Below are 19,353 nucleotides of genomic sequence, written 5' to 3' on the forward strand. Positions count from 1 at the left end.
GTAAATATTTTTTCTCTCCACACTTAATTCGCAATGAGCATCATCACATCATCAATTTATTTTCTCATGAATTTAAATTTCGCTAGCAACCACAAGCAAAATATGCACTCTCCCAAATTCAGATGTCCAAAGCCCAATACTATAAGGCCCGGCCCAAAGAAAATGCTCAAAGGTGGATTCCACGTGGGACGCTAACTGTTGTTGTCGAGTGTATCACCTTTTCGTTCCAGTCTTCCTTCCCCATTGGTTTTCTGGTAAAGCTCCGTAACAATGGAGAAGATGATCGCTCTGAGATCGCTCTACCGCTCACTGTCCTGCAGATCTTATCGACTAGCCGCTGCCAACCAGAAGCTTCTGTGCAACTCCCAACCCATCCACTCTTCCGCCGCTGCTGCTCGAGCCCTCTTCAATTCCTTATCCCCAATCGCCAAGGACCTCTCTTCCGGTAACTCCTTCCTTCTCCGTTCGACTTCAATCTGGTTTCAATGAAATTTTTTATAGATATGATGCAAATTTGAAATGGGTTATTGTTGCAATTTGATTTTCTGTATTAAAAACTGCATGTTTGAGCTTCTTGTGATGTAAAATGATTTGGGTTTTGTTTTTCTTTTATTTTCTGCTGAAATTCCATGTGGGTATGTTGCGAATCCGCAGATGATTGCAAGTTCCCGTTTTCAAGGGGGTTGGGAAGTAGGAAATTTTATAGTGATGATGTGAGTCATTTGCCTGCCATTAAAGACCCTGCGCTGCTCAATGTTTTCAAGGATTTGCTGGCTGCAAGTTGGGATCACTTGCCCGAGATCGTCATCCATGATGCGAAGGCGGCATTGTCTGAGAATACTGATGACCTGACTGGCAAAGAGGTTGTCACTAATGTTTTCCGGGCAGCGGAGGCTGTTGAGGAGTTCGGCGGGATGATTACTAATTTAAAGATGGAACTTGATGACAGCATTGGTGCGAGCGGAGAGGTACTATAATCATTAGGGACTTAGGGCACGTTTGTTTGGCTTCACTAACCTGGACTGGACTGGATTGGACTAATTTTTAGTGTAATCCTCTGTTTGTTGGCTACCAGGACTAAGTTTAATGGTATTAAGTGGGACTCGCTTTCACTAACTCCTTCGTTAGGTGGTCCTAGCGAGACCCCCCAAATACGAGCGGACTAGCTAAAACCGTCGTCATCCTCCTGCTCGCTCGCCTCTTCGTGTTCGTCTTTTTCATCATGCTCGCCCTACTTGTCATGCTCGTCTTGATCGTCCTGATCGATGGACTAACTACATCGGCCACACTCGCTCGCTCGAGCAGGCCAAGAAATCGTCAGTCTTTCTCTCACTGATCATTTACAGATTCCATTTGTTGTTTTGATTATGTGAAATCTAGATTGCTTTGATTCTGTGAAATCTGGGTTGGTCTTATGCTGCGAAATTGCTTGTTCTTCAATGATTTCTGCTTCTGGGTATTTTATGATGTAGTTGTATGAATTTGATTTTTTGCTTCTATGAAATTGCAAATTCCATTTGCTGCCATTGTAAATTAATTCATCTGTCTCTCTTGATACAGTCTTTGACTCCTTATACATTATTTAGGTGACTGTTAACCTTCTACATGGAGTTACTTGATATTGTATCTGTCAATCTATGCGAGCTCCAAGGTTTATCTTTCTATTTACTAATTTATCTTTGGGGGGAATTTTGTCATAATGAGTTAGATAAGGGCGTTCTTGGGCTTATTTAGCATTATAATCAATTAATAAATGGATCATATGGATCATTATTGTTGCATAAAGTAGTTAATTGGTTATCAATATCATCTGTAGGGAGTGATGTCTGGATTAAGCTTGCAGTTCTGTTCCTTTGTTTGGCAGTTTTGTATGGGTTGGATGTAAGCATGAGTCCTGCATCGTAAAATTATGGTGCCCTTTAACTGAAGCTTGTCATGTATTTGATTGAAATAATATGAAATAAGCACAACTGGTTGCTGATGGTGATCCAATGTAGTTTTTGGGACCTAATGAGACAATGTTGTGGATACCTGAAATATCAGTACTGAAAATGAAACATGATTGAGAAAGTCTTAGAAAAACATCCTACCTTTATATATCGATACGTTAGATCGGCACACTCTTTCTTTTGCTTTATTCTTACAGCCAATTCTCTGTTTCTCTCTGATAGAATTGATGATATCAGAGCATTAATCTCCTTAACCTCATTTCCTTCAATGATTGGCTATACTTTCTTATGATATCAGAATAGATTTTGCAGAAGGGGTATGGATGGTAGGCGTGATTGATGAGATTAAAATGCCTGTTACAGAAACCAACCAAAGCCCAATATTAGTTGACACAAAGACTTGTGTGAAAGATACACTTCCTGCTGAACCACAACGAAGAAATGGAAGGTATGCACCTTTATTAGCTTCTGTTTTGGGCTGATGTTTTGTTGCCGTTGATGAGGAAATGCACCAGAATTAAGTGCGGAGTCTGCGGACTATACTAATACACCAAGTTAGAGAAAAGCAGTAGCATTGGTGATGTTTCAATCAGCATCCTCGGCAAGTGTACAAAGAAGCACAATTCTTGGAGTTGCTTCTTTGTGGTAATTGCTATGTTGGTTGTGCCATGAATGTATTGTTCATGTTGTATCGTAGCCATTGTTTGATTCAATTGTTGTAAGTTATTCTTTGGATGAAATCGTTAAACAAGAGTTGTAAAATTCAATTGTTTTGTATGGAAAGCTACGCTCAAAGTGCAAAGGATGTCTCTCTATCAAATTTAGCAAAGTCATATAGTGATGTTACAATTGTATGTTAAAATTGGGATGAATGAATATGGTATTATTCATGGATTTTGGGAGGCTGTGAAGAAGAAATCGAAATTTTCTTCCTCCAAATTTATGGTCTGATAAGTTAGAGTTTTTAACAATTTTGGGACATTTGGGTTGTTGAATGTTTATAGATTTCTCAATTTTAGAGGCTTAGAGGGATTTTAGACCAAAAAGTGAGAAAGTTTGATGCACTGATTTTGAATTCCTATGTTGTAGGAAAGCGTTGTTTGTTTTTGCAAATTGCAATGCTACAATGCAAACTCAATATTTTCTTTCGTTTCCAAGCAATTGCCATTGAGTTTAATGTAATTATCATTTGATTTGACTGTGGGTATTTTGCAGTTGAGTTAGATGTAATTTTATCGTTAAAATTTGTAATTTCACTATTTTTCATTATCTTGGTTTTTAGTCCGAGACTGCACCAAACGCTTCACTAAATCAGTCCAGCTTAGTCTATTCTAAGCCAGTCCAGCTTAGTCCCTGAAGCTAGTCCAATCCGAGATAGTCCGATGCAACAAACGCACCCTTAGTGGTTTCACAGTCGCCTGGCTCTGCTGTTCTTTTGATTTTTGTGTTTTCGTATTGTCTGTAGAATGTCAAGCCCTTGTCAGATGAGTACATGAATGCACTGAAGACCATTTACAATCGCTACATTACCTATTTGGATGCATTTGGGCCTGAGGAGACCTATTTGCGGAAGAAGGTTGAGACAGAGTTGGGAACTAAGCTGATATACTTGAAGATGAGATGCAGTGGAATCGGTTCTGAGTGGGGAAAGGTATTTATACTAACATGATTAAAGTTATAGCTAGATAAGATTTTCGGTTAGTATTACCTTATGAGAAAGCCATATCAAATCATAGGTGCAGTTATCTGGTACTTTTCTTATCTGTATGAGCAGCATTGAAGGAAAATTATCTTAGTTATTTAGCTCACTTAGGAGTTAGGAGAATAGAACATCAAAATTGACGCATTTGCGGTATATATTTTAAGTTTGGTAACGATACTCGGTCCCTTATTTTCTATCTCTCTTCCCGTGGGAACTGGAAAGGGGGTCTTTCAACATAAACGATGCTTTGGCATGAAGCTTTTTATTTCGGCATTTGTGGTACATGGTTTGGTATTATCCCGCAGTGTAGGGACTCCAATTTGGCACATTCACATGCAGTGTGCAAAGCAATGCGAATCTATTTGTACACTTCTCATCTGATTTTGTATTCTGATTGCAGATCACTGTTCTGGGAACTTCTGGACTTTCTGGGTCATATGTTGAGCAAAGAGCTTAATCCCAGAATTTCAAAGAATGTAAAATGTAATTGGAAGCTTTCCGGTTTTTGGAATCGAGTATGTTGGACTTTCTGGGTCATATGTTGTTCAGATTCTGATGACAGTTAATAAGAGAATATCGATCTTGATCTATAAATGAAATAACGTCGCATCTTGTTCTTTCATTTACGATCGCGTATATCGTTGTAAGTTTTGTTTCGGCCTGTAATTTCAGTTTCATTTGTTTCATTTGCTTCTGTAGAGTTGATAATACTGATGATGGAACAATTTTCAACAATATGCACATGACAGTAGATACGGAAATGATCTCTACTTCTCTAGTAACAAATTACAGAAATTTTCTGTCTGCCAGTGTTAAAGATCGGATGTGCACTGATATTGGGTTGATATTATTGAAAATACATCGATAACATGTCATTATATTATGTTGGCATTGACACATTATTAATGACATATTGATGGTTCAATTTTTACATATTCGTTTCATAGACACGGACTAAACAAAATAACGTTCAATTAGGGAACTGTCAATAATACTCTTGGCAGGCATCATTATGTTTCGGGCTGGACACAGGTCATGAAAACAAGTAAATATAGGGGCTAATCACGATTTGGATCGAGCTGGTTTCGAATATGGGAATTTATGATGGCCGAGATAAACTACCCGAATTCGAAATACATCTTGGATCAAAAGTATTGAAGTAGTCGTCAGACTTTTCCTCCGACTGCAAGGCTACGTACGTATCTGTATCGGCTACATACACGGTCTTATATCTATTGTATCCCTTATCATGTAAACTACAGTATGTTTGTCACTTATTACTGTGATAATCTCACGCATTAATCTCTCTATGTGATGTTATTAAGGATAGCACAAACTGCCTCCAGATTATCGCCTTCTCTGCATAGTTCTGTGGCAACTTTAGTTCTACCGGAGTTTTTTCCGGCAATCAGAGCCTCGTGATTGATGTTCCTCAGTCCTTCTTTCTCTTTTCACCGGAACCATTTCGTTTGTCCGATGGCCAACTCTTCCACCACTGCTTCTGTCGACCCGTCTGTTCTTCCCGTACATCTCTCACGTTATCACCGTCAAGCTCGATTCCAATAATTACCCTATTTGGTTGTCCCAAACTGTTTCTTTGCTTAAGAGTCAGAACCTCATGGGTTTTGTGGATGGTCCTTCTCCCTGACATCCTCAGTTTCTCTCCGACGATGCTGGGAACAAAACCGACACCGTCAACCCCGATTTTCGGCTGCTGGGGTTTGGTTTTGTTTTTGTTGTTTCTTCTGCTTAAGGCTGTTTCCCCAGTTTCTCTCTTGAATTTGCAGAAGTCAGACAGATTTAATTGCCAACTGGTTTCTTTCATGGTATCATGGCCCTGAAGTCCAGGTTGCTTCCCAGAACCAATCAGGTATTGTTCGGGCAAAGATTTCTATGGAGAAGGCTCCTCGGACCTCAACACAGCTCCCCAAGTGATTGGCACTTTGGATGTGTAGTCAGGCTCTCGCTTGTTCATGTGCTACAAGAAAAGAGCAAAGTTAGTTCTAAAAGGTGCCTTTGTAGGGCCTTAGGTGTAGGCCTTGAGGCTCACAGTCAAAACTAAATGCTAGGTGTGCCACTACTATCTCAGTATAGCAGATGTAGAACAAGTGTGTTTCAAGTTGATTACTTACGCCCCAAGTTACTCAAGCTTCTTGTTATTAAAGGATTGTTGTGGATGGGTTAAGTCTACTTTAAGTTATTTTTCTTGCCTTATAAATAAAGACTTTTAATTCATGGTCTTGTATGTTCAAATGAAAGGAGTCCAAAGCCCCTTAAATTATTTGTTTGATTCCAGGTCACATTTAATGAAAACATATTCATCACGCTAATCAGATCCAGATGCAAATGGGACTCTTAAAGTAGAAAAACAGGTGAAAATAACTTGAATACATACTAAAGAGCACATTAAGTAATAGATCTACTAATTCATAAAACAAACAAAGAGTTTCGGGCAAGATATCACCTTGTCTGGCAAGGTTGAATTTCTTGCAGTCACTTCTCTTTGAATTTACAGGGTTTATATGCTAAAAAGGGATGAATGGTAAACAAGTTTACACGAGGGAATTGATATTACACCACTGAGGGAGATAGCAGAGCTTTTAAATTAGACAAGAGATAGCTTTTCTAAAGAACTATCACTAGAAAGGACTGAATCTGGATTGATTTCAGATCTTAGATGCAAATTTGGTTTGAGAGCAGAGTTTGTATGTTTGTTTGTTTGTTTGTTTGATTGGTTGAGTGTCTCTATCTTTGTTGTCTCTTCTTCCTTTTATAGACAAGTTAGCTCGACTGTTGTAGCTTTTGCTCTTGCCCGAAAGTATTTGAAGGGTAGTGAGTCATCAACTTTCTTACTTGTAATGCCATTGGAAAATGTTCTTTGGCTGATAGTAGGTTAGTCTTCATCACTTGTTACTTCAATTATAGACACGTGGCTTGTGTTTCTTGGCTGAGAAAGCCTTAATTTGCTTCTAGGTTTGATGCTGGGCTTCGAGCAAGTCCTCTTTTAATTGGCATCCCTGGGCTTTTCGTCATTCGAGCCCTTTGTTCAAATATTAACCCAAACAAGTATGATATGAAATTTGTAATTTTATGTATATCTCCATTTAAAAATACGTAGGTTTTCTTTGCATGGCTAAAAATACATAAAGAATCAACGTCCATTTCATAGCTAAACTGAACAAAATTGCTAAAATATTTGGGAATTTTTGTATTGTATTTTTACAGAAGCTAATATATATACACACACACACACAAGAAAAACTTGTGTGGAGTTTGGCTTGCCATTGAATTTTGTTGAGTGACACTACAATTCACTCACACCTTGCCACATGGCAAGTTTTAAATATAATCTTTTATCATTATTTTATATTTAACATTCTCATAATATTTTTTATACTAATTAATATACATCATACACCATGAGATCAATCTAATGGTCCTCTCTCCCATTTTTCTTACCAAAATTTTCAGATCTCCGTTCTCTGAGCATTCTCCTACCAATTGGAAAAATCAAAATTAGACTAACATATTCTTAAAATACTCATAATAAAGAAAAGTAAATGTTGTGTCAAACATAGCCAAATAATTCATATTATAAATATAAAGAAGGGAATTTTCATGAAAATAGCTTGGACTAAGTTTATTTTAATAAAAAAAACCATGCTATAACTTTATTTAATTAAAAAGACTTAAATTTTAATGAAAAATCCTTAAATTTTAATAAAAATGACAAAAGAACTTAAATTTTAATGAAAATGACATAATTTTAATATTAAAAAAATTTATAAAAAAAAAAACTGACACGCGGACTCATGCATCCTCACACTGTTTATGAAACTTACGACACTGTTTATAAAACTTACTGCATTGTTTATGAAAACTTACAACACTGTTTATGAAACTTACTACACTGTTTATAAAACTTAACGGTACTACCCCACTATCTTGTGTTTGTAACCCGGCCCACTCTCTTTTCTTCCCCTTTTCTTTCTTCTTTTCCTTTTCCCCCGTGAATACTCTATAACTCTCTCTCTCTCTCTCTCTCTCTCTTTCTCTCTTTTTCGAACTCTCTGCCTTCTCGCTAAACCACCATAGCCAAAAAGAACTCCAAGAACCATCACCACAAATTCCAATTTAATTGAGACCCCAAACCACCAAATACAAGACCTGCGCAAGCTAGGGATCCCTATGGTACCATTGCATGTTAAATTCTGTAATGGGAAGTAGGATAATCCAATCAGGGGTTCTCGATGAGAGTTGCTCTAATGGAATCAAGCTGCAACCTTTGAAAAGAGGAGGTAAAATTAGCTTGGTTTTTTGTAATCCGTTGCTAGTAATGTCTTCTAGCATCTTGGATCAAATCTGGGTGTGATGGAGTTTTGGGTGGGTGGGTAGGGGACGCTACACAAAGGATATTGAGAAGAAGAAGAAAACAGAAGTTGATATTAGTCATGGCGACAACTGAAACAAACACAAAAATCACAAAACGATCGATTTTTCTTGTCTCTTCGCTTCCTTCTCCACCCTCTAACAAAGTATGGCCAATCTTTTATTCAATCTTCTTCAACTCAACAAAATCTACCCTAGTTACATGCTTGCTTTTATTTTACATGCACGCACACTCTCTCTCACTAGATCGATTACTAGCTACCTGCTGCCACTGGAGTGCCTATAATGGAGCTAGAATCATACCTAAGAGGACTGGAGTGCCTCCTCGATCCAGTCGGGGAAGCAGCAAATGACAATTGCTTCTTTACAGACATCACTGATCGCGATTTTTATTTTTTATGTTTTTTTTATTTATTTAATTTTTTTTTTCTTTATCATTAAATAAAATTAGTGTATGGTTTTCATTAAAATACAAAGATTTGAAGTTATTTTCATTAGTTTTCCTTATAAAGAAACCTCCTCATCTAAACCCAAAAACCCCTGATTATAAGAAAGAAACAAATAACCCTAAAACGTGATCAAACAAACTATTATATAAAGAAGAAGAAGAAGGAAAAAAAAAAGAGTATTGTTTAAAGAACCAAAAACCCCAATTACCGCTGGGTGCCTTTTTTTTTTTTTTTTTTTTTTTTTTTTAAGAAAAGAAAGAAACAGGGAGAGAATAAAATGAAGAGTCCTACACTAAAATATAATTTGGAGGGAACATTTGGGAAGAAAAAAAAGGGGATAAGAAGAAATTAGATTGATTTTATGATGGATATTAATTAGTATAAAATTAATTATGAGAATGTGAAATATAAAAAAATGATAAAAGACCATATTTAAACTTGTCACATCGTGTGTTTTTGAGTAGATTGTAGTGCTACTCAGCAATATCCAATGAAAGCCAAGCTCCACACAAATTTTTCTCTATATATACAAGCTAATTACAAGAGAATAGGAAACTATAAAATTGCAGGAAATCTTAATTACAAAATCAAGCATAGATGTCACTAATGCCTAACTTGTCGAGTGAACTATAATCTACTTTGCTAACACGACTTTTGTAAGAACATATGCCACTTGATCTTCAGACTTAATAAACGGTATATAAATTAGTCCAGCTTCCAATTTATATTTGATGAAATGTTGATCCACTTCGACATGTTTAGTTCGATGATGTTGAACTAGATTGTGAGCAATGTCGATCGCAGCCTTGTTATAACAATGCAACTTCATTGGTTTCAATGGACTAATGCCTAAGTCTAACAGTAAATTTCAAACCCACAACAACTCACAAATGACATGAGACATACCTCAAAACTCTGCCTCAATGCTTGATCTGGCAACAACATTTTGCTTTTTGCTTCGCCAGGTAACGAGATTGCCTCCAACATATGTGAAATAACCGGAAGTTGAACGTTTGTCAGTGATAGAACTTGTGCAATCTAGTGATAGAACCTACCCAATATGCATCTGTAGACCCAGAACCATCCAAGTGACCTTGTTTTGAAAACGTAAGTCCTTTCCCCCAATCATCCTTAAGGTATCTCAAAATGCAATCAACCGCACTATGAGGCTCAATACTAGAACATGCATGAACTGACTAAGCACACTTACTGCATATGCAATATCTGGTCTAGTGTATACTAAATATATTAACCTTCCAACAAGGCGCTAGTATTGTCCCTTATTGGTTGGTGTTTGATCTTCTTGTTTGCACAACTTGTGATTCATCTTTGTAGATGTATCAGCAAGTTTGTAAGCAAGCATTCCAATCTTTGTTAGCAAAACTCCATCGCGTATTTCCGTTTTAAATAGGAAAATGCCTTTCGGCCATGTGAACAATTCAATGCCCAAGAAATACCTAAGAGTGCAAGGTCCTTCATCTCAAACTCTTGAAACAAGTATATTTGTAGTGCAACTCTTTTTCCTATCGCCACCATGTCATCTACATAAACAACCAATGCAATGATTTTGTCAAATAAAACTACTATGATAAAGCACTGATGTCCTTGTCGTCTACTGGTGTTATCACTAAACTTTGTTGAGTAACACTACAATACACTCAAAACTCGTCACGTGACAAGCCTTAAATATAATCTTTTATCATTCTTTTATATTTAAAATTATCATAATTATTTTTCCTACTAATTAATATATAATATGGATCAATCTAATGTTTCCTTTTCTTTTTTTTTTTTTTTTTTTTTTTTTGTTCTTTTCTCCTATTTTTTTTCTTCCCAAATTTCCCTCCACTTTGTTTTGCCGTTGGTGTTCACTGTCTCTCCTATTTCTCTCTCTCCCAGTTCTGTTTCTTGCTTTCCTTAAATAAATAAAAAATATTGCACCCTCTCCAATTTTATCATGCAAAGCAACCAAGAATCTGTTAGTTTTTTTTCGTTCTTTATACAGTAGTTGATTTCATCATGTGAACTTGACATGAATAACCCACGTATATATAGGCGTATTAGTTTTTCTTTCTTTCTTATTTTAATTGGGGGTTTTGGGGTGAGGGTGAGGGTGTTTGGTTTCTTTATTTTTTTTTTTTCTTTTAAAAAAAATGCGTAGATGCTGGAAATATAGAGCTCATAGATTGAAAATGGATAAATTGAAGAACAATGTGAGATTTTTATTTATATAATCTGGCTAGTTGACAATTAGTCAAAATAATTTTTAGATTCACTTTGGATATCAAGTTTTTTTAACAGCTTATGTTTTGATCAAAGTTTAATTTTCAAACAGTATTATCTATAGTTCTTAATTATATTTGGTAGAGATGTACTTTCTTGAAAATAGAAAGCTATTACAATCAAAACAAAGTAAAAGATAACATATAGAATGTGAAAAAATCAACTTGATAATCTGGAGTGTGCACTTTTGTATTTAGAGAGAGGAGAGAAACAGTGGGGGAAAGAAAACAGAGAAATTTTGAGAAGGAAAAAGGTGCAAAATTTCATAAAAAGCAAGAACCAAAACTGGGAGAGAGAAAGAAGTGGGAGAGACAGTGAAGACCAACGGCAAAACAAGATGGAGGGAAATTTGGGTAGGAAAAAAAAAAAGGAAACATTAGATTGATCCATGGTACACATTAATTAGTAGGAAAAATAATTATGAGAATTTTAAATATAAAAGAATGATAAAATATTATATTTAAGACTTGCCACGTGGCGAGTTTTAAGTGGATTGTAGTACCACACTGCAAATTCCAGTAGCAAGCCAAGCCCTATACAAGTTTTTCTCGTGTTATTGGTCAGTCCAAGTTTCATCAGTGAAGACTTCTAGGCCTGCTGAAAGACCTTAGTGAACTCATAGTCCGTTTGTTGTGTTAAAACTTTTAATGTAAAAAAAGTCCAATATGCCACTTAGTATTACGGTTTAATGGTATTCCTCTTCACTTGCAAGCAGTGGTGAAGCCAGGAATTTTCGAGAGGAGGGGCGGAATTTAAAAGCGTTAATAGATTCTGAAAAAAAAAATTAGACAATGAATTTCTTTTAGATAGTAAACAATATTAATGTTGTTCATAATTTATCGATATAAACAAGTTGTAATTGTTATCGGCAAGGTTTCATGTCATGATATCACATAATAAGCTCATTATCAATAAATGCAAAATCATCTTTCAATATAAACAACCAAACTATCACACAATTGTTGTACATCTCTCTCTATGTAAACATTTCTTTCAATAAAAACAAAAACATTTCTCACATAATATGAACACTAATACCTTTCCCCACAAAACTTTTTGTATATATGAAACAAGTTCTGAAGTCATTCTCAAGAATTAAAAGAAAATAAGATAAAATAATTTTAAATACTAGAAATAATAACAAGAATTAAAAAAAGAACAATAACAAACATCAACATCTACATTTTTTTTTTTTTTTGAGTACATCGATATTTTTACACTAAAGGGAATGGGAGTTCTGCTAAGCCACACGATGAACAACCCAATGGAGGGGGTGTTTGGCTAAGCCACATGATGGACAATCTAATTTGGTATCGAATTTGCCATGTATAAGATTCGAACCTAAGACTTCTTACTTCCAAGTGAAAATGAATATCACCAGACCGTAATACCGAATGACAACCTTTTATTTTTCTTAAATCTAAAAGTTTAAACAAATGAGACAGAGGGAAGATAATTTTAATTGTGCACAGGTACTGCGGTTGGAAAAGAAACCACATCAATAGAATTAAAAAGTAAAAATAAAAATAAAGGAACCCAACCGCACTGTTTCATTGAAGGAATATTGAGTTTTATAACCAAAGCATATAATAATGTAAACGACGCAGTTGGGTTCTAAACAAAATTGGATCGTCGTCTTCCCTTGATATCAAAACCCAGCAGCGCAGCTCAGCGTAGCAGGTTCAAAAAATCGGTCGGAATTCTCACTCTCAGTGGCGATTTTTGACTACGTCGCGTTTTGGCCTGGGTGTTTAAAAAAAAAAAAATTGAATGCAGCTGTGCTGCGCGCAGAGCAGAACCAGACAAAGACAGCACCGGAGGAGAAGAAGAGCAGCAGCACTTCAGCAGCAGGAGGGGAGGGGCTAGCCAGCGCTCCAGCCTTGTTTTTCCGGCGAGGGGAGTGGTGGCCGCCACTCCTCGCCCTCACGTGACTTCGCCACTGCTTGCAAGTAAGAGGTATTAAGTTCTATTTTCGCCAAAGGCGAATTTAAACTACATTATTGCTAGCCTACCCTGACACTAAGCACATCTCATCCTCCTAGTATAGATAATATCATTTGTTCAAAAAAAAAAATTCCAATATAAATTTGAACTGTAATACTGAAGTTGAAAAGCAGGGTGCACAAACGAACAAACAAAATACTAAACTTATTTCATTGACGGAAAAAAAAAAAAAAAAAAAAAAAAAAAAAAAAAAAAAAAAAAGTTGTAATGAATACAAGACTCCTATTTGTGGGAGAAGACCAAAGCAAACCCTAAAACTTAACAAACAAGACAAAGAACCCTAATCCTTGACCCACAGGAAAACTAATAACTCAATAAAAACCCTAAATTCCAACAAATGATCTGTGTAAGAATCAACCTGCAGCCTCATTCTAACCACTGAGTTGAATCTACAATTTTACTTTTTCCGGTAATCATTTCCTGTGGCGCCACCCCTTCTATTGACATCTCCGTTTTTCCCAACATCTCTCATGCTACCACCGTCAAACTCGATCACAAAAATTACCAAATATGGTTGGCCCAAATTGTTCCTGTACTTAAGAGTCTGAAACTCAAGTCTTTTGTGGATGGTTCATCTCCCTGTCCTTCTCAGTTTCTCTCCGACAATGCTGGCAACAAAACCGATACTGTCAACCCCGATTTTGAAGATTGAATCCAAAAGGACCATCTTGCTCTATCCTGTATCCATTGCTCCTTAAGCCCTCATGTGCTCGGCACCATCCCTCACCAGTACCGTACTGCTCGTGAAACTTGGCAAGCTTTGGAGAAACTGTTTGCCTCTTCCAGTCTGAAACATATCTCGCAACTCCGCAGCGATCTTCTTCATACTACTCGTAATGGTAGGAGGATTGCTGAGTTTCTTTCTGTTGTCAATATGCTTCATTTTCGGTTTCGGTTTCTATTTCTTTTCGTTTGCCGGTTTTCTTATTTCTTCTGTTTAAGGTTGTTTCTTGCTGGTGGACAATTCCGGTCAAATTTAATATATGATAGCATTACTTATCACAAAGTATAGCATAGCATTACAACTGAAACTTTTATTCAATTTGCATTTTATTCTATCCATTTAATCATCTAAACACGAAATAACATTGAACTTTGAACGTCCTTTATTGGTGGTGGTGCGGGCGACCTCCGACTTTAAACCATCTTAACAAACTTAGTGCCTTTTCTCCACGTCCACGACTCAGAGGGCGACTTTGGCAGCGGTGGAAGCAACACAGCCTTCCGGCAAAGCCCAAACGGCCAGCCCTCACAATGACTGAATTGCCGAATTATGGACTGCCTTGGAAAATCTCCAAACTCGATCCCACCAACGCTCGAACAACGCGACCAACTTGTCTTGACAGAAAGAAACACGTCTCTACTTGCAGCGGTGCTTGAGCAGCAAGAAAGGCAGCTTGCAACCGATAAAAATTCTTCTTTCTCATTGCCTTCGTGATCTTCATGATCCTCTTGCTTTTCCGCTCCTTTCTGCGTTATGAATAAATCTCCTGATTTTGAAGAGTAAACGAAAGAGAAGCTATCTGTCAAAGTGCTCGGCTTGCGCCTCAGTTTTTCCATAGCACGGCTTCGAATGGCAGACAAAATAACCTGATAGAGAAAAAACCAAGCAACCAAAAACGATAAAAACAACCTGCAAAACACTCATGGGTTAACAGAAAATGAAAACTTTAGTATCGAAAAATATTCATTTCGGTTCACAGTAAGTACTTCTTTTTCCTCATCAAAGTCGCTTGTCAGGAACTCCTCCCCAGCAGGGCTCGAAGCCGAAAGCTTTCTGCTGGTATGGCAATTCGCAAACACATCGTTGAGACAAGCAGCAAGAAACTTGCATCTTTTGGAAGGATTTGGTGGCTGTTGTTCTTCATGATGAAAGATGCTCATGTTGGAGTTGAAAAAAAGTGCTTTTGGTTTGTAAACTGTAAGCCACAGCTGCTTTGAGATATCTACAAAAATTAGTGCTTTTGGTGTGAGTTATTCTTACTCGACATGATGCTCGGATTAGACCTTCACCTGCTTTTTTTGACAGTGGCTTCTCAGCTTATTGGGAAAATGGAGAATACTGGTCTCTTTTCTTTGGGGTAAAGACAAAGCTAAAAAAGCATACTAGACGTTTTAACAAAAGCTAAAACTCCTCCCTTATGAGGTTGAAAACGCTTTTGCTTATCTCACAGCCATAATAATTCTCATTGAAGAAGACTCTTGTAACTTCAATCCGTTTCTTTGGTTTTCTTCCCTATATTTATTATTTAGTACTTCTTCTGTTGTCCGTTTCTTTGGTTTTCTTCCCTATATTTATTATTTAGTACTTCTTTTGTAGTTTTCAATTTACACTTTAAGTTGAAGTTATGGAGAACTAGGACATGATACCAAACCCAATTTTGACATTTTAGTATTTATTTTTCTAACAAGACAGTATTCTGAACTACGTTAAACTACAGGAAGGGAAACCCGAACTTGAGTACTAAAAGCAGGACACACTGTTTTAACCACCTGGCCTAACCCGCGCTTACGAAGTTATTTGTTAAATTTTCCCAAAGTGGGAGTGCTCTTAAAGTCTATATCTCAATGGATGAAAATCATGATACAAGTTAACAAATAAATTTGGCATCTTTACCCAATTTCATTTTCATTGATGACGATCAAAATTAGTTGAATTCAATGTGATGCCCCAACAGAAAGGGTAATTGCATGCTTTCTTCAGCAAAAGAATTAGAAATTTCATGGGCATTACATTCTAGTAATATCATAACAAAGAAAAATCATGAGTCTGAGATTTCTTGAGCAAATCTTTGATTTTATTTTCTTTAGTCTCCCTCCACATTGTGTTCATTAAAAACCCTAGATGTGAAAATGGATTGAGACTTAACTACACCAAGTATGCCAGTGAGACGGTTTCCAAAGCAATAAAGAGTTGCCAAGTAGAAATTAAAACACATGACAATGCCTGTCACTTGCCTTGAATACTATTAGGTTGAAAGTATTAAGCAAGTCCTTCCCGACAACTAAACACATAATTGCATACAACCGGTAACACTTATAGGTCAAATTTACTACAAAATGGCACCTGTCATATCTAAATTAATCAATGAACCAAACCAAAATTTAGACAAGAACATAGGAAATCCTCTACTAGTGATTAAACATGGTTAAATACATCATTCATATCTCAACTTGATCAGACAAGAACAAAGGAAAATTCTCCACCTTTACAAGTGCTCTGTAAAGTTTAAAAGCATCATCTCCACCACCAACACCAACCACCCTCGTGAAATCTGCTCCCAACACTAATGTCAACATGTCATGTTCCCCAATTGATTGATCATTCAATAGCTCCAAATTATTGTTGCCGACCTCCAAATCCGCATGACCAAAGCATGGAAAGTTGGAATCAAATACTCAAACTTTTCGTCCCACCAAAATTCATGTTGTCACAATAAGTTGGATCCAAGTGCCGGAATAGTATAATACACAAATAACCAAATTTTTTTGATGTGATAATAAATCCGCTGCACTCGAGATCCTAAGTTCGATTTCTTCTTCCGTCATTATTTGCATTAATTAAAAAGGACAAGATATACTCAGCTGGTGGACTTTGCAGATCCTGCGTTCGATTCCTTCTCCCCCGCCATCCTTGCATTAGTTAAAAATGAAATGATACAGATAAACTCCGAGATATTGTGTTCAATTCTTCCCTTTTCGCCATCGCTTGCATTAATTAGAAAGGACAAGATAAACTCAGCTGGGGGGCTTGTGGAGCTGCTGAGATGTGAGAGAGATCAAAGAGTGCAGTTTGGCCACGGCAGAGGTCTGGTCAGGTGGGCACTTAGAGAGAGAAGTGTTTAGAGAGAGAAGGGCCTCGTCGAGCTTCCCAGCTGCCAATGCTGCGCAGCCTGCCTTGTATGCTTGGTCCGCCATTCTTGCATTGAATACGGGTTGATCAGAGCTCTCGGTTTTCGCCATCGAAGACGAAGAAGACGGAGAGCCGAGAAGATCGGTGGCGCGTGCGTATTCGAGATTGCAAATTGCTGTGTTGATCTCCGCCATTAGAGCTTCCGGCATTGCTTTGATGGTCTTCAGCTTCACGCCATCGAACACGCTCCGCCATTGGGAGCTTTTTTCTGCAGAACCCATCTCCTGTTTCTGATTTACAGAGAAACCCAATTGTGGATTTTAGTTTAAAATCCCCCAAAACGCAGAATCTTTGATGAAAATTAAATTTCTTTATTTCACAGGAAGAACAAAGCCCTAAATTTTTGTGAAATTAACAAGAAGGAGAAGAAATCGTACCTGGGAAATAGAGATTTTCAACTTTCTTGGATTGATTGGAGAACCAGAAACCTGATCGGATCGCTAAGCATCGTAGACGTCAATTTTGATTATGTTTCTTCAAATTTTTTTTTTTTTTAATTTAGAATAAAATAAAATAATGAGGTCCTGATTCATCCACTCATACAAGGGCCCGTACGATGGTGTTGGGCCGCTATGCTGTTCCAAAAGTTCCGCTTGGATTCTCGAGTTTCAATTGTCGCGATTTAAGTATTTCTAACTGTCTCGCGATTTAAGTCATATAATTTGCTAATAGTAGCAGTTAAATAATAAGATACTCAATTCTGTCAATTTTTTTGACTAAAAAGGTAAAAACAGCGCAATTGCTTATCCAGTGTGAATTATGTGTATCAAAAAAGAAAAATTGCAAATTCTATGCAAAAATCTTGAAATTAGGACGCTTTTATATTGAATCGATCAGTAAACTACAAAACTAAAATTGCGACACTTGAAACTATAAGGACCGAAGTACAGATTCGCCGAAACTACAGAGAACATAATCATAATTGGCCTTTCTTTAATCTCTGTTTCAATCATCCCACTCATCCCATTTTCCATGAAATTTCAACTTGAAACGCACAAGGCTCTCGTCATTTTAAGCTGTTGAAACCAAAATCTTAAGAGAAAACTTCGTCCCCCATTCGATGGTTATCTATGATCGTAATAAAGTCATCTGAATTGATCAATATCCGAACTTTCAAAGAACAAGACCCGCAAGGGAGGACAAGCGATGCTGGCAATGCATTCTGTGCTTCGAAAGATATCTTTTTTCCCTCTTTTAACAAAGCATACCCCATCTTCTCCAACTCCAAAGAATCAACGAAGAAATAGTCACCGCATCGGCACTGGTAAAAGAGTTGAATGACCTCTCCCGCATCTTCAACCATCACATCTTCTAAGCTGATGTCTTCTGCGACCATAGCATCATGACTAGAAGCTCGAAGCGCACTATCATAAAGTGCGCGAGACCTTGAATCGCCAAGGATTTCCCAAGCCTTTTGCACCTTCAGGAATCTATCTCCCGACCCAGATGTACTTTGCAATTTATCAGGATGACTATCAAGGATGGCAGATCGGTAGCTTGCTCGAATAACTTCATAGTTTGCATCTTGCTTCACCGATAGTATGTCATAGTGAGTTTCCTGAATGGGGTGGCTGCCAAGAACCATGGTTGTAGCTACTTGCTACCACATTAGCTTCACTGCATATGAAATGAAAAAATGTCTGTAATTTCTTTATACGCGAATCCAAAGAACCATCAAACGTAACTGAATGCTTGATTTCTAATTGCCAATACTGCAACGACATACAACTTTTAGGTTTCGAAATTTGACTATCAAACAATCTGAACAAACACATAAGAGGACATCTAGATCAAGCATTCGGGTTTCTATTGCTCATATAATATCAAGCATGAAAATACAACGGCATTCAAGTATTGTGATAATATCTCTGCAGCTCAATAAACCCTAACCCTTCTCCATCGTTCTACATGTCCACCCGAATGCAGTCCCTCTTTTGGGTTCCTCTGGTCATGCAGACAAACCAAAACATATAAAAAGCTTTAAGCTTGATTCATTAGTTTTCTAATAAAATCTTTGACAGATGACAACAAGAGCTTGAACCCACTTGGGAATCGAAAATCCGAATCGAAATTCAACTAAACCAGACAGGAATATAATCGGCAGACTTTCAATGTCAATGAACCATGGCTTGAAATCAGAGGTAAAATCAAAGCTACAGAACGCCCAAATGCGAATTAAACCAATTAAGCAACAACCCACCGACAGAAATTTCAGAATTATTAACAAGAATAATGATTTCAAATTGCAAAGAAAAAACTTGAGAATTATATCCAAATGGATTGTTGGTTTTTCTGAACCAAGTAACGATCGGATTCTGCACAAATTCAACCAAAATACCAAGACCAAAGGGAAACGTAGAAATTAAGTTACCTTCATGGGCCGAGCGAGCTCCAATCTCGCGCGCGATGACATCAATAATGGTTGGTAAAGAATAGCGCGGATTGGAATCGCTTTAAACTCTCACAGTTTATTTGGCGGCTATGAGAGGCAGCGACTCTCAAAGTGCTATACGCGTGGAAGTTTTTTTTTTTTTTTTTTTTTTTTTTTCATAAACGATATTATCTACGTTAAGCAATGAGAGAGTCGGTTTAGTCTCACAATAAATTAATAATAATATAGTTCAAATTCAATTGTAACGAGAATCAAATATAAAACTTCTCACT

The 19,353-nt window shown here is 37.1% G+C and overlaps 3 protein-coding genes and 2 long non-coding RNA genes across 5 annotated transcripts; 2 read left to right on the top strand and 3 right to left on the bottom strand.

Annotated features, from left to right (window-relative positions):
* Window positions 1-202: 202 nt before the first annotated feature.
* LOC137718464 (succinate dehydrogenase subunit 5, mitochondrial) lies at window positions 203-4,273 on the top strand. Its single transcript, XM_068458021.2, has 4 exons — window positions 203-445; window positions 655-968; window positions 3,415-3,600; window positions 4,052-4,273. Exons 1-4 carry the CDS (start codon window positions 271-273, stop codon window positions 4,106-4,108), a joined length of 732 nt encoding a protein of 243 aa, XP_068314122.2. The 5' UTR covers window positions 203-270; the 3' UTR covers window positions 4,109-4,273.
* LOC148695211 (uncharacterized) lies at window positions 975-2,751 on the top strand. Its single transcript, XR_015965754.1, has 2 exons — window positions 975-1,316; window positions 2,248-2,751. It is a non-coding gene; the product is annotated as an uncharacterized LOC148695211 (long non-coding RNA).
* A 9,473-nt stretch (window positions 4,274-13,746) lies between the features above and the next one.
* Window positions 13,747-14,966, bottom strand: LOC137718501 (uncharacterized). Its single transcript, XM_068458062.2, has 2 exons — window positions 14,487-14,966; window positions 13,747-14,366 (listed from the first exon to the last, which is right to left on the bottom strand). Exons 1-2 carry the CDS (start codon window positions 14,658-14,660, stop codon window positions 13,914-13,916), a joined length of 627 nt encoding a protein of 208 aa, XP_068314163.2. The 5' UTR covers window positions 14,661-14,966; the 3' UTR covers window positions 13,747-13,913.
* A 784-nt stretch (window positions 14,967-15,750) lies between these two features.
* On the bottom strand, window positions 15,751-17,373 carry LOC148695212 (uncharacterized). Its single transcript, XR_015965612.1, has 2 exons — window positions 17,067-17,373; window positions 15,751-16,913 (listed from the first exon to the last, which is right to left on the bottom strand). It is a non-coding gene; the product is annotated as an uncharacterized LOC148695212 (long non-coding RNA).
* Window positions 17,374-17,489: 116 nt separating this feature from the next.
* On the bottom strand, window positions 17,490-19,218 carry LOC137718603 (uncharacterized). Its single transcript, XM_068458153.2, has 2 exons — window positions 19,061-19,218; window positions 17,490-18,306 (listed from the first exon to the last, which is right to left on the bottom strand). The coding sequence occupies exon 2, from the start codon at window positions 18,272-18,274 to the stop codon at window positions 17,723-17,725; it is 552 nt and encodes a 183-aa protein (XP_068314254.2). The 5' UTR covers window positions 18,275-18,306; window positions 19,061-19,218; the 3' UTR covers window positions 17,490-17,722.
* Between the last annotated feature and the right edge of the window lie 135 nt (window positions 19,219-19,353).

The sequence above is a fragment of the Pyrus communis genome, chromosome 8, assembly GCF_041283825.1.
Source record: "Pyrus communis isolate YQ-2024b chromosome 8, ASM4128382v1, whole genome shotgun sequence".
NCBI classification, from domain to species: domain Eukaryota; kingdom Viridiplantae; phylum Streptophyta; class Magnoliopsida; order Rosales; family Rosaceae; genus Pyrus; species Pyrus communis.